Raw genomic sequence first — 15724 nt, forward strand, 5'->3', positions numbered from 1 at the left:
TACAGTAGGGGCTCTTTCTGCCCCGCGGCCATCGCGGGGGCCGGTGCGGGGGGGGGTTTGAAGGAACACGGTGGCGTGCAGCGTTGAGCCCTAGCACCAAAACGGGTGTGGTAGTAGCAGTGACCCGGAGTGGTAGGGCGGTCGGGCCTAGCGGCCCAGGAAGACCGCGTGGTCGTTGCCGTGAGGTCGGGCACGACGCCGCGAGCGGCCTGTGCAGAGAGCAGCCGGTCGGCCTTTTCGGCTATCTCATTCAGGTCCGTGGAGTCAGACTCCACAAGGAGCGGGCGGATGCTGGCGGGGAGCTGCCAAATGAAAAGCGTGCGAAAAAGGGCGCCGGGATTTTTGTCGCCGGAGAGGGACAGCATGTGGGAAAGCAGGTCTGATGGTGAAGCGTCACCAAGGCCGGGGAGGCCCAGGAGTTGGCAGTGGCGCTGGTAAGAGGACGTTTGAATTTTTTTAAGTAGCGCAGCCTTCAGATGCTCGTACTTGCCCTCCGTTGGTGGATTCTGCAGCGCTGCCCAAACCTTGGGGACTGTAGCGTAGGTGAGCGAGGCGATGAGGTAGTCGTACTTCGTGGCGTCGACTGTAATGCCTTTCAGCCGGAATCTGGACTCAGCTTGAACGAACCAGGCTTCGGCGAGGTTCTCCCAAAAGTCAGGTAATTTAACCGTGACTACGTTTGTATCCGCCATGCTAGCTTAGGATTCGTCCTGAGCGTCGGGGTCACCAGTGTTGAGATACGGCGGCAAACGTGGGAGTCGAGACAGAGCTATTGAAAACACAACTGCTTTATTCTGACCACATGGCAAACAGGAACTAGAAAAGCCCGCACATCCACTTAAATACTTCCCAGACAGGAAGTGCTCCCGGCAGCCTGTCCCTGTGGGAAACAAGTTGCTGGAGGAAAGGGCCCCCGGCTGGGGGCTTCTGCTTAGACGGTCTGTGCCGCCGTGAGCGGATTATGTCCAGTGGTGGCGTGTCGCCACAACCTCACACTTCTCTGTATTAAATTCCATCTGCCACTTTTCTGCCCATTTTGCTAGCCTTTCTATGTCCTGTTGCAGTCGATTGACGTCATCATCACTGTTTGCCACACCCCCAAGTTTGGTGTCATCGGCAAATTTAGAAATTCTACTCTGTATTCCAATATCCAGGTCATTTATATATATCAAAAAAAGCAGTGGCCCCAGCACTGACCCTTGGGGAACACCATTGTCTACCATCCTCCAGTCTGAAAAACAGCCATTTACCACAACTCGCTGTTTTCTGTCCTTAAGCCAATTCCTTATCCAAGCTGCCACTGAACGACCTATTCCATGAGCCTCAATTTTGTTAACCATCCTTCTATGTGGTACTTTGTCAAACGCCTTCCAAAAATCCATGTAGACAACATCCATTGCATTCCCTTCATCAATCCTCCCTGTTACTTCATCAAAAAATTCAATTAGATTAGTCAAACAGGATCTGCCTTTTACAAATCTGTGTTGGCTCTCCTTAATTAGCTTAAAATGTTGTATCAGGATTGTTCACCCTGCAGGATTGTCCTGGAACCTCCATGAATTAAAGATTAATCTCCCAGAAGCTGCTGCGCGCAACATGGGGGAAAGTCACAATTTAAAAATTGGGTGTTTGTTTTTGCATTTTCTTCAAACACTTTCGTTTGTTAGCTATAAAAATATTGGAGCCGGAACAAAGGCTCTTTGACTGACAGTCAAAAATTATCCAATCGGGTAGCAAAGAGCCTGTTCACTCTCCAATTGGTGGGTGAAGGCAGTGCAGCGCGAGGATGGACGTGCCGGGTGACCAATGGCAGAGGCAGCAGGTCATGTGATTAAACCTCCAATCAGAATCGGCAACCCTAGCTTGTCCAGGCAGGGTGAGTGTTCAGCCTATTCTCATCAGCAAGACAATGGCTGCAACAGCTTGTGCCACTAAAGTGTGTGGTTTTGCCGCTGGCATTCGGCAGTGTGGCTATTGATGTGCCTCAATGAATCCGAGACTCAACGTTAACGGAGCAAAGCAAGGCTTTTATTAACTCAGAAAGTAATACACAGTGGAGAAGTGTCTCTCATCCAGAGATCTGCTGTACTGCCTGTGAGACACGCTGGGGCCTGCTTAAGTAGGGGCCAGGTATGGGCGGAGCCCTACACACAATACAATACAGGTAAGGAAATGAAACTGAAACTAAACTCCCCTGCTTGTCACAGTCACAGGCACAATCAAACACAGAGAATACAGAGTGCCTGATGAATGGCATAGAATACAGAGTGCCTGATGAATGGCATGTTTCATCACAGCTATAAAACCGCCTTTTAAAGTGGCAGTCCATTCTACCGGCAACATAATCATCACTCTTTTACACCTTAACGTCAAAGTCGGATTGCATGTCATGCCAGTGAACACTTCATCACCCATCAGCGAATTGCCAGCTTCCCTTACTTTCCAGTCCAAACTTTGCCTTGGTTCCCTCTTGTAAAATAAGGCACTTCCCACAGGAACGCAGGCATTGACACTCCGAATCAAAACTCCGGCGGTCTGGCTGCACGTGCTGAACCTAAAAGGGGCGTTGCTCTGCTGCCAAGTTAAGCTGGAATGAATCAAGTATTGATTGGGCCTGAGCTGAATCAATGCTCGGCTCTCTTACATCGCTTCCCTCCACTGAAACTCAATGAGCTGCAACAATTGGAAACAGCTGAGCACCATTAAAGTGAGCCTCTGGAGCTTCGTCAAAGCCTATTTATTTTATGCACATTGCCCTTAAGGGGAGCACTCGTTACAGGGTGGCGCCATTGTGTGTTGATGAATATATCTTTAAAACTGGCAGTAGTCGATCAGCCAGCCCTTATACTATGGTCCGATGGAAAGGGAAATCGGGCAGGCTGTATAATGTGAGGTCGATCCGCTACCACCAGTTTTCTGCCCCTGGCCAATGTTGAAAATGACCCTCCAATGCAGTGTAAACAGTTACAAAGTCACGGGGGGGAATACCTATAAAATGGGTGGGTTGGCGGCGTGGGGTAGGTAAATTGCTAAAAATGGGATTCCCCACCTGATTCCGTCTCCAAACCGTCCACTTCTGGTTTTAATGGAGGCGGGATGTGGCGGGGGCAGGCAGCCGACCTGCTGCCAGGAGGCGGGACATCAATTTAAATATTACAATGAGCCTGGAAGCCTCTTTTTTTAACCTCCATTTTGGTTTTAGCTGCAGCTGGACGGGTCTTACACACTTTGTAAAACCCGGCAGTTACAGCAAGGCAGGGACGGCTGCATCCAGGAGGTAAGTGCCTTTATACCTACCCCCAGGATCGAATGTCCCTGCCTAACGCACCCCCCGCGATCGGAGACCCCCTCACAAGGCCTCTAATCACCCCCCAGGCCTCCCCCCCCCCACCCCGATGGTCCTTAGGCCAGCCACGATCCTCTGGTGGCTGGCCCCGAAGTGTTCATCCCCCCGACCCCCATGATCATCCTGAGGCTGGCCACGATCCTCTGGTGGCCGGCCCAAAGTGATCTCCCCCCCGCAACCTGGTCCCTCGATATCCCTAATCTTCTCCACCCCTCCACCCCACCCCCACCTCCACCCCCACCGGTCCCACAATGTTGCCGATCTTTCATCGACCCTGCCCCATCCTCCGAAGGCCATCACTGGCTCCCACCCGATCCCTCCCTCCCTCATTTGTGCAGCCTAGTGCCACATACCTGCCCGCAGCCAGCCAGCCTCTTCATCTGGCTGGCTGCAGGCGGGAAACCGAGGCCTCACATGCAAATCAGGCCCTGCCGTTAAAGTCGGCAGGGCCAGTGAGAAACCCGTCCTCCCAGGTTTCCCAACTGCCTCGAAGCTCCCCCGCCTTCCTCCTTGAAATCCATCCCACTGTGTTTCAGGCCTTTTGAGTGGGAGCATCAGAAGTATTAATAAGTGTTCGTGGGTGATACTATGATTGCCTGAGCCAGAAAGATTTATAACACATCCAGGGGGCCACTCGCAGCTCATTTTTTTAATTACCTGTGGCTCCCCTCTGCAGGTTTGCTGCTCTGTTTGACTCCTGGCCTAGGTTGATGGGTCACTTGGCCATGGGGCATTACTAAAGCTGGGATTCAGTCCATTTTTCCACCCCTTGCTCCCCGATTAAAGCCAATTGAATCATCACAGGCTTCCTTCTCCTTGAGCTGGCCGAGCAGAGCTCTGCATTCCTGAAGAGCGAAAACATTCCGCTCGACTGAGAGCCTTGTCCCAGTTTGACCGGCAGTAATGAGGTTACCAACGTGAATGCATCTGACTCTATATTTACTCAGCAATGTATCTGGTGAGTTCCAGCACACAGTTGGTGCCCATTAGTCACCCTTAGATTTCATTTTCCACATGTGTACTAGTCTGTGCCGCCTGTTTACTGCATTAGGAGCTGCCCCCAGCCATGCAGACCGTACGCGGGAGGTTTTCAACAGGAGTGTCAAACGAGCACGATACCGACAGTGCACCAGGGGCACTCGCCCAATGCCTCCATTTTACCGACAGCTACATGCTCTAAACGGCCATTCCGCTGCGGCTCTTGTGGCGGAACACCGTCAACTGTAGCACTCAGCCAGCCGGGAGTTAAGGCCCATTGTCGAGGGTTGGGCAGGGGTTGAGGGGTAGCGCAAATGCCAGGGGGAGTGGTGGGAGACGGGAATGGGCTGGCAGCGGGGCCGGAAGATTTTCATGGGGCCTAGTCGAGTGTTCCTGCTCCTCCTGGCCCCACAATCTTTTTTGAGAAAAAACAGAAAACGTACCCGTTACAGATCGCCGGTTAGGCCTCTCAATGCCCAGAGAAAGAGGGACGAGCATGCTCCACCCATTTCTCCACCAAAATTGCAGCCAGAGTTCCACAATAGGCGTAGGACTCCAATTTGCATATTTAAACAGCCTCCTGCCTGTTTTGATCAGAAGTGCCTGGGCCTCCATTTAAAGGCCAGCTTGAAAATTGATTCAATGCGGGTAAATGGGTGCAGGTCTGCCAGTCAACCAGTTTTTCAGGCCAGACGCTGTGAATCCCTCCCATCAGTCATTCATTATAAATCACTGGTTAGAACCCAGCTGGAGTATTGTGTCCAATCCTAGGTACCGCACGTTGGGAAGGATGTCAAGGTCTTGTAGAGGGTGCAGTGGAAATGTACTAGAATGGTACCAGGGATGAGGGACTTCAGTTATGTGGAGAAGCTGGGATTGCTCTCCTTAGAGCAGAGAAGGTTAAGCGGTAATTTGATAGAGATGTTCAAAATCATGAGGAGTATTGATAGAGTAAACAAGGAGAAACAGCTTCCACTGGCAGGAGGGTTGGTAACCAGAGGACACAGATTTAAGATTAATTGGCAAAAGAGCCAGAGGTGAGATGAGGAGAAATGTTTTAACGCAGCGAGTTATTATGATCTGAAATGCACTTCCTGAAAGGATGGAGGAAGCAGATTCAACAATAACTTTCAAAAGGAAATTGGATAAATACTTGAAGGGGAGAAAATTGCAGGGCTACGGGGAAAGAGCAGGAAAGTGGAACTAATGGGATAGCTCTTTCAAAGAGCCAGCACCGGCACGATGGGCCAAATGGCCTCCTTCTGTGCTGTAACATTCTATGATTCTATAATTAAATTTCAAACTCAACTCACAGTGAACAGAAAAGGAGTTCCTGGTTGTAGCCCTACACAAGTAAAGTATCACAGCAACAATTAGAATACTAGTGAAGCATTTGATAGTGTGGTGCTGTCGGTTCACTTCTTCCAGAAAGTAGACAGGCTTTCTGCTAATTGTTGAGGAACCTGGTTGAAGGTCGAAGGTCCATAGTCCAGGACACCACCAAAGTTGGGCAGAATAGAAGAATGAGGTAGAACAAAAAGTAGTGATTAATTAATGCCAAACATGAATTTTAAAGGCTTGTAGATTGTATATCATGAAAGAGGTAAGGAGTTCAAACTGTTCTTTGAGTCCCACGAAAAGAATGGGTTCGGGAAGGAAATAGTGCATGACGCTTGATTTCAACACAGGGGAGCTTAGGAGAGGAGAGTTCGGAGCATCACCACCATTGTAACAGGGATCGAATAGGTAGAGGTGAGAAAGGCTGTAAGAAAGAGAGAGAGATGGAAGTTGGAAGCTTGAATTGACCTGAGTTTTAATTCCGTGATTAATGGGACATGACAAATGGTTGCTAAGCTCACCATTGTTTTATAAAGGTGCAAATGAATGGTGCTATTAGCGACTAAAAAAATACATTGCATCACTTGTCCTGTAACATCCTCAAGACACGTCCCATGTCCAAACCTTCCACCCCCAAAATGTTCCGTTATTATATGTCTGTAATGTCTGTATTGGCACAGGATCTGCAGAACCTGACTAAATGTGTCATAATGTACTGTGGCCAGATGCAATCTTAATGACATCCTTCTTCAAACAGTGAACCAGTGACAAAATAAGGCTACATAACTGACCATCTTACAGTAGTAGTAACTTTGAATATATATATTCTATAATATCAGTAAAGCAGATCTAAACAAAACTATCTCAGTGCAAGGGCTGGTCTCCTTCTTGAAGCATTCATCCATTGGTTAAAGAATTAGCTCTAATCTGTCTGGATTGAAGTTCATCTTCGTATCTTTGAAGTTGGACCCAGAAACCTTCATTGGGCTCCACCGCTGGCCTGGCTGACTTCACGTGCTGCAAAAATAAAACACAGTGGCAGGGTTAAAATAAGTCAGTCAGGCTGTCCTGATAGACCAGCAGGGGCCAGAGTTTTCCGAACCAGGAAGGTGTCTGGTTGCACTGTATTGGCTGATCTTCATTTTCCAGCAGGCGTCATTGAACAGTGGACAGGAGTGGGAACGCTGGCTGATGTGGTTCCCCTCACTGACCAGGTTGCACTGGGGCCAATTATAATGATCCTACTTCCACTCTAGCTTTCAGTTCTGTATGGCTCAGCACCATATAGGGCACTATGGTTACCCACCAATAGGCCCTTCCAATTTCTAATGACTCAGGTTCATACTGGAAAGTCAAAGGGGGAGAAATTCGGTATCGCCCCGTTTGGGGCGCAATTATCGGCCGTGCGCAAAAACTGACAGGATCGGATCGGCTGCCCATTTTACAGGGTTTGGTAACTATCTGGATTGTTGTTGAAGCTCCAAGCCTCCATTTAGAGGAATATCCACTCCATGGTGTGTGGTCTGTCTCCATGATGTGGTCAAGAAAATGGTGACACTCAATCATTTTATGGTCACTTCTCACCATACCACTCAGTAGGAGTTTTTGGCACCTGCTGTCTACCTAGTGAGAGCTCAAGCCCGCTCTTGTAAGACACCAAATAAGCAATGTTTTTATTTGGTATGGATGCGGGTGACACTAGCAAGGCCATGTTTTTTGCCCTGGCAAAGTAATGGTGGGCCTTGTCCTTGAACTGCTGCAGTACTTGAGGTGATGGTACTCCCACAATGGTGTTAGATAGGGCTGATCCTCCTTTTGAGGCAGAGGCTGTCTCTTTGGGGTCAAGTTAGTTCCAAGGTGACACGCTCAGCAATGGAAAGATTGAAACTAAGTCGATCGATAATCCAATACCCAACCTCTGCAGTTTGGCAGGACTCCAGGGCACTGCCAATGACTGACCAGGCAGACTGGTTCACTGAAGTGATCTGGAGGAGTATACCCATCACCGGGGACTGGCATTCTCCGGGATCCAGATAGTGCTGAAAATCTTAGCTGGAGAGTCGGCAAGACGTTTACCATGGCACTGCGCCGGCGAGCTGTGTTGTTTTAGCGAGCTAAACCCCAGCAGTATCCCTGCACACCATTGGGAATCCTTCAGCTTTGGGGGTGATTTTCACTCAGAAGTCGGGAAGGAGGCGGGACTACAACTTTCAGGGTTGTAGTCCTGCCTCCATCGCGATGCGGCCAATCCACGCGATTTTAACTTGATTGACCTTGTTGAGCCCACCCAGCGGGCTCAGCAGGCCAATTAAGGGCCACCCGGCAACAGGTGACATCACAGACTGAAATTTCATCTGTCAAGACGTTTTGACAGATAAATTTATCAGTGTTTCGCAGCTGTTTGAAGCTGTCAAACACTGACAGTCTTACGTCTAACCTGAGTCCTTCTACACAGACTCAGTTAGAAATCTCTCCGGCACAGAAAGCTGCAGGCTGTCACTTTTGACAGTTCACAGCCGTTCTGCTTTCTGTGCCGGTTAGATGATGGACTCCCGAAACCTAGAGGAAGGAAGGCTAAAAAGGTAAGTACATTTAATTTAAACTTCTTTACACACTTTAGACACACCAAACACACTTACCTTGCACTCATGCACCCATCACTCACCTGAACACCAACATCTCGACCCCTCCAAGTCCTTCAACCCGATGGCCCGACTCCTCTAATTTGCCGTGGTTTGGAGCCGTCGGGAATCCCACACTTCAAGGTTTAAACTAGGGATTAGGCTAAAAACTGCCTGCTAACTACCCGTTAACTCGGGTAGGCGGGTCCCAGTGCGGGGCGGGTACCTGCCTCCTTTGAAACTTACATGGAGGTGGGTTTGGGGCGGGATGGTGTCGGGACCCCCGAATTCGGGACTTTAACCCCCCGCACGCCTCCAATCCCGACTCCACGGATCAGTTAAAATCGAGGCCATGGTTTTTGCCAACATACCCCATGATTCTTTGAGCTTAGGTAATTGTCATATTGTGGCAAAACCACCAATGAACTCCTGTACAAACGCAGAACTGTCTTTAAACCAATGTTACAGCATCTATGTTCGTTTGCTGAGTATAAACAGGCTTTCTGTAAAAGCCCTGAAACAATGCGATGACGTCATCACGTTGGTCACGTGATGCCCCGAACGGCGGGAAACGTGATGACGTCATGACATCAGTGAGTGGGAGGTCCTGAGTTCAGACCTCGTGGAACAAGCTGCTGTATAGACCTGTTTGCTGTTGCTCCTGCATGTTTTTGTTTTGTTCACTTGTTTAATTAAATTCGGTTGATTTACTGAACTGGCTCGACCTCAGTGATTCAGTTAGGAGTCCGTTGATTCCTACATTGGTGACCCCGAAGCTTCGTGGACGATTTTCGCGGAGGCAAGCTCGAGAACAAGATGGATGTGAATGCAGCAAGTTTGAAGCTCCCTCAATTTTGGGAACAACAGGCAGCCTCCTGGTTCGTGCAAGCAGAGGCTCAGTTCCAACTGCGAAACATAGTGCTGGATCAGACCCGTTACCTTTATGTGGTCTCCGCACTGGACAGCTCGACGGCTTCCCGAATTATTAGCCTGCTGGAGACACCGCCCGTGGAGAACAAGTACGAAACGCTCAAGGCGCACCTCATGCAAGTATTCGGTCTCACGAAGGTGGAGCGCGCGCGACGCTTGCTCGCACTCCCCGGGTTAGGCGATGTTAAGCCTTCCAAGTTGATGAGCCACATGCTCACCCTCCTCGGGTCTGAGCCGCAGTGTTTTATATTTCGGGAACTGTACCTGAGCCAGCTCCCTGAGCAGGTGCAAGCAGCCCTGGCCAGGTCGACGGCTACGGACGGTGTGGCGCTCGCGGCTGAAGCCGACACCATTTACGCGGTGATGCAGCAGTACTGTGCCACCTCGATGCGTCCCGCCTCCAAGAACCCCGCCTCGGCGCCTCCACAGACCGGCCTTTGCTACTACCATGCCCGTTTCGGTCAGAAAGCCAGATGCTGCCGACCCCCGTGTAAATTTGTGCCGCCGGCACCGAGAAAGCAGCAAAATTGATTGCGCGACCGGAGGGGAGACCCTGAGGTCGGTTTCGCGTCCACGCTGACAGTTGGTGATTCCGGGAATATCGGAGTCGCTCCGACAGGATTGTCCGACCTCCTCTGCGATTGACTTTGACGATTAAAGACACTTCTGGGGGGGCGCATGTGGCAAAACCACCAATGAACTCCTGTACAAATGCATAACTATCTTTAAACCAATGTTACAGTGTGGCGGTACCACTGGTTGTCCCTTACATTGAGATATACATAATTCCCTTTAACTTACCTTTTGGGGCCGTTGCCCTTTTAACTTACCTGTTGGGGCCATTGCCCCTTTAAGACGTGCCCTAGTGCGCTGACGTCACGTCACGTACGACGTGATGTGCGTGCGCCGGCACAGCCCAGCCTAGCGTCTTCAGCCTCAACGGCCAGCCGACGGGAGCGACGTGATCTTCCGCTCCCGCGGCAAGCACTGGCACAGCCCGGCCTCCCGACTTCGGCCTCAACGGCCAGCGACGCAACGACGCGCATCACGTGATGCCCTAAGCGCGGGAAACGCGAACAACGTGATGACGCCACAACACAAACGCGATGACGTTATCACGCTCCCCACAGGACTGCGAACTCAGTCCTCGTGGAGTCCCCGCTGGGACAAGACCTACACCACGGTGCTCCTACAGTCAGCCATCTTACCTGCTATCTTACCTGCTGTAATTAGCCTGTTCCTGTAAATAAACAACTTATTTATAGTTCGTCAAAGTCAAACTCTCTTATTTAGTGGCGATCTACACGAACCGCTACAACAGCATCTATGTTCGTTTGCTGAGTGTAAACAGGCTTTCTGTAAAAGCCCTGAAACAACACGATGACGTCTTCATGTTGGTCACATGATGCCCCGAACGGCAGGAAACGTGGTGACGTCATGACGTCAGAGAGTGGGAGGTCCTGAGTTCAGACCTCGTGGAACAAGCTGCTGTATAGACCTGTTTGCTGTTGCTCCTGCATGTTTTTGTTTTGTTCACTTGTTTAATTAAATTCGGTTGATTTACTGAACTGGCTCGACCTCAGTGATTCAGTTAGGAATCCGTTGATTCCTACAGTATGTTCTTACAGAGAGAGAGAGAGAGAGAGAGAGAGTGTGTGCACTTCAGATCAAGCAGGTAGAACCCCTTCCTGTCTTGACCTCTCAGTAGTTTGGTTGGAGACTAAACATGGTGATGGATTTCTTCAAGTGTCAAACAAACAACAGACCAATGAAAAAAATGCCTTGTGTTAACCATTTTGGAAATGCTAATAGCAATCACAGTTTAAAACAACATACAGGTATTCAAATAAATCAACAGTAAGAAAAGGAAAGGTTAAACCTAACCTTTGGAGCAATTTCATTTATGTAATGGGACTAATTGAGGAGCCTCCCTCTTTAAGTCCGACTGGTCACAACCCTTTCTCATTGATTTCTATAAAAGCAATTTGGTCAACAGCATTACAGCTATTGAGCACATCATGTCCAAAAACATTAAACTCTGAAAGAACAAAGTGCAGCCGTCCATTACCCACAATGCTGGAGTGAAATTAAGGCTGCCTGCCACCCCCTGTTGCTGTGGAAACTGTTGAGTCTGAGTGTTCCAGATATGCTTAATATAAATCACTGGACACAGACAACAAGAATAACTAAAACAGGTCTTTACTAATCGAAGGTCAGGGCTGAACTGCTTAGCAAATTACTACACAGAGTTTATATACCGGTGTGGTCACCACCGGTACTACAATATACAGTAGCCAAGAGAAAGTAGTCCATCTCTTAAGGTAGTCTCTTAAGGTGGTACAGGTTACATACACCACAGAAACCATCCCATTTGTGTTGCGGGATAGGTTCCACAGCAGCCACAGACTCTGCTATTATTCCTCTCCAATTTCCTCGCCATCTATCCCGAAACTGCTGACTCATGATTGGCGTTAGCTTACCCTTGGCATTGGCACCTCACTCGAGTGGCCATTATTCATGAGCGAGCCTAGACAGTAGGTATTGGTAGGCTGTTCAGTCATAGGAACAGGTGTAGGCCATTCAGCCCCTTAAGCCTGCTCCACTGTTCAATTAGATCATGACTGATCTGTACCTCATCTCTATTTACCCACCTTATCTCCATATCCCTTGGTACCCTTACCTAACAAAAATCTATCGATCTCGGTCTTGAAAGTTCAAATTGTCCCCCAGCATCCACAGTCTTTTAGGGGAGAGAGTGCCAGATTTCCACTACCCTTTGTGTGAGAAAGTGCTTCCTGATTTCACTCCTACATTGCCTGGCTCTAATTTTAAGATTATGTCCCCTTGTTCTTGACACTCCCACCAGAGGAAATAGTTTCTCTGCAGCCACTCTATCGAATCCTTTTTAACATTTTAAACACCTCGATCAGATCACCCCTCAATCTTCAATACTCAAGGGTAGGAGGAGTCATGGAAACCCGGACCTGTCTCCACACGATGTCCACACATCCACACTATCAAGCGAGGGTCGCTGGATAGCAATCAGGATTGCAAGCACCAAGCCACATGCCAGCAGGTGCCAAGTTCAATCTCCCATGTGTGCCAAGGGAGCTGATCTCAGTCAAGGCTTCTACGAGTGGCCTCAGTGCCCCCAGACTGGGGTGAGAGAGTTGGGTTCCCACTCCTGATCACTATCTAGTGATTGCTGCTGGAGAGTAAACGTGTGTGAACATCAAGCGAGGTTTAAGTTGGGCTACAGCTGAGATGTCGTCCATGCTTGAATAGCCTACGAACACTCACTTGGAGGGCTGCTGGCAACCATTGGACCGCATCCCAGAAACAGCAGAGCGGGAAGAAATTGATTAAAAAAGAGTTTGCCTTTTCAACAAGAAGTTACAGTAGACCTTTATAAATCACTGGTTAGACCTCAGCTGGAGTATTGTGTTCAATTCTGAGCACCACACTTTAGGAAGGATGCCAAGGCTTGGAGAGGTTGCAGAGGAGACTTACTAGAATGATACAAGGGATGAGGGACTTCAGTTATGTGGAGAAACTGGAGAAACTGGGATTGTTTCCTTAGAGCAGAGAAGCTGAAGGGGAGATTTTATAGAAGTGTTCAATATTATGAGGGGTTTTGATAAAGTAGATAGGGAGAAACTGTTTCCACTGGCAGGAGGGTTGATGACCAGAGGACATAGATTTAAGGTAATTGGCAAAGGGAGATGAGGAGAATTTTTTTTATGCAGCAAGCTGTTATGATCTGGAATGAGCTGCCTGAAAGTGTGGTGGAAGCAGATTCAACAGTAACTTTCAAAACGGAATTGGATAAATATTTGAAAAGGAAAGATTTACAGGGCTATGGCGAACGTGCTGGGGGAGTGGGACTAATTGGATAGCTCTTTCAAAGAGCCAGCACAGATACGATGGGCTGAATGGCTTCCTACTACGTGGTATGATTCTAAGTTGCCCTCATATTACAGAACAACAGAGAGCTGGGCTGGCCACATAAGCAACGCACGGTGACGGCATTATCCATTAGGAATTTCCAGCCAGCCTCACTCCGCAGTGCAGTCTGTTTACAAATCACCCACCTCGAACGCTTCCCGGAGGGAAAGGCACCTGTGCTTCATGAGGTATGCAGTGCAAATGGATGCCGATCTGCTGCGGCCGTTCTTACAGTACACCAGGGTCCTGCCGCCCGCCCTCCGGACATCTTCGATCGCATCGGCGCACCTGTCGAAGTACTTGTAGAGATTCTCGGCCGGGTCGTCGAAGACTGGGACCCGCAGGGTGCCGATCCTCAGTGCCGGGAAGGGCTGCTGCTTCGACACATTGATGCAAAACGTCACTCCCTCTCCGGAGAGCAACTCGTCATCACAGGCCGATCGGGAGTTGCTGATCAGCAACGAGTCGGTGAGCTTGCACAGCTGAAGCATTTGAAGAGAGAATGAACAGGCTCCACCAATAAAAAGTGAAGCAAAGTGTTGATGGGAAAGCTTTTGGAATGATCCTTCTCCTGGAGGTATCAGGACTCAGCCCCAACGACACTCCATCTTGGCCAAGTAACATTCAGCAGCTGCAGTAGGGCCAGCAAATAATGGGGGCATTCCTTGCACTTGGCGTGCATCTCTTTGGAAGCTGCCCTGTACTCCCAGTGAAGGGAGTGTGTGTGTAATGAATCTGCTATATTTACAGCAGAGTCATTGCTCAAGAGGATTCCACCAGGTCCTAATGCCACCTGGTCCTGCAACTCAAGCAGTACAATATATTCCACTGAAAGGAAGAATACTTCTTTAAGAGAAACAACAAATAAATAAACATTTCCTGATTCCTTTCTTCTCACTTATTTTTCCCCATCAATTTTCCAATGCAGCTGCCCTTCTTTATCTCACCTTCTCTTCTTCTTTCATATGGTAGTAGCTAAAAAAACAAATTAAATATCAATATCTAAGTCAGATATCCAGGCCAAAGCTGGTGTAACAGTGTGGATATCTAGTAGGCTTCCTGTGAATATCCTCTGAGGGCAATCATGTGTTCCAGGGTCTGATTAGGAGCTCCGAGGTCACATGATGGGGATGCTTTAATCTTCCATCTATGGAGAAGGTGGCAGCATCTACCATGACCGGTTCTGAGATGGTTGATGGTTGTCCACTGTCTGCGAGGAAGGTTTGATCCTTCAGGCTGCACTGTGGGGTCCTCTGTAAGGAATCCATTCCATATGTCACAGTTCTTCCAAGCACTTCACCATCGGTCGTCAAGGCTGAGGAGAGATCGTTGAAGCGCTTCAGCAACAGTACAAAATGACCTTCTAGATTTGAGACGGGTTGATGGAAAGAAAGAAAGACTTGCATTTAGATAGCGCCTTTCACGACCACTATTAAATCCGTATGTTAATGGAGACACGGAATGCAGGAGTTGGTTTAACAAGTCTTTACTGAATGGAGACAATCTGGAAACTGAAACTACAGAAGCCTGCTAGGGCCTTTTATACAGGGGTGGTCACTGCCGGTACTGCAGTCTGAGACCAGTTATTCCCTTAAAGGGACATACACAACAATTCCTCCCCTTTTAGATAAACAGTACATAACATTCATTTAACAACTAAATAATAACTAATTACAATTACAATTACGGTTGCTAGATACATGAGTTGAAGTTAAGCAATTATAAGTTCAGTCTTTGAGGAGGCTTCCTGATTCTGTCAGGATAATGCCTCTTTGGGATATCAGGTTCTTCTGGCAAGGTTGAGTCGGGATCAATGTCGTTGTTTGGTTCGTCTGCTTCCAATATCACCGATTCTGCGGTAGATGCAATTGGTACGTCGGTTTCATCGCCAGGTGTATCAGATCGTGGTGTGGAGTTGAGGTTTTCCAGTGACTCTAGAATCTGGTCAGCATGGCGTCTTACAATGCTCTGTCCAATGTCCACGGTATACATTGCCGTGTACAGATCGTTCCTGGCTGCCATTTCTCTGTGCGGTACTCCCGGGCCAAAACTGGTTGACCTATCTTAAAACTCCTGGTCGGCCTTTCATTCATATTCTGAAACTGCCTGTTCTCCACATCTCTTCTGACGTTTGGCTTAACCAAATCCAAGCGGCATCGTAGTCTTCGATTGAAGAACATCATGGCTGGAGTTTGGTTGGTAACCGCATGTGTCGCATTCCGGTAGGCAAACAAGAAGTTATCCACCTTGTGTTGTAGGGGTATATCTTCATTACACATTGCCTTGATAGCCTTCTTGAATGTTTGGACAAACCTCTCGGCCAATCCATTAGTGGCTGGATGATATGGGGCGGATGTGTAATGCTTAACACTATTGTTCTTTAAGAACCTCCGGAACTCTTCAGACACAAACTGTGGTCCATTGTCAGAGCAAATCTGTTCAGGCAGCCCATTCCTGGCAAATATGGTTCGTAAGACTGTGATAGTTTTTTCTGTGGTGGTTGAGGACATTTTTATTACCTCTGGCCACTTTGAATGTGCATCCACTGCAATTAAAAACATCGAGT

General features: G+C 48.6%; 1 protein-coding gene across 1 annotated transcript; it reads right to left on the minus strand.

Moving 5' to 3' along the window:
- Positions 1-6469: 6469 nt before the first annotated feature.
- On the minus strand, positions 6470-13890 carry dusp28 (dual specificity phosphatase 28). Its single transcript, XM_085990766.1, has 2 exons — positions 13305-13890; positions 6470-6679 (listed from the first exon to the last, which is right to left on the minus strand). The coding sequence occupies exons 1-2, from the start codon at positions 13647-13649 to the stop codon at positions 6560-6562; spliced, it is 465 nt and encodes a 154-aa protein (XP_085846892.1). The 5' UTR covers positions 13650-13890; the 3' UTR covers positions 6470-6559.
- Between the last annotated feature and the right edge of the window lie 1834 nt (positions 13891-15724).

This window comes from Somniosus microcephalus, chromosome 6 (genome assembly GCF_052327205.1).
Source record: "Somniosus microcephalus isolate GS21.2 chromosome 6, FLI_Smic_1.0, whole genome shotgun sequence".
NCBI lineage: Eukaryota > Metazoa > Chordata > Chondrichthyes > Squaliformes > Somniosidae > Somniosus > Somniosus microcephalus.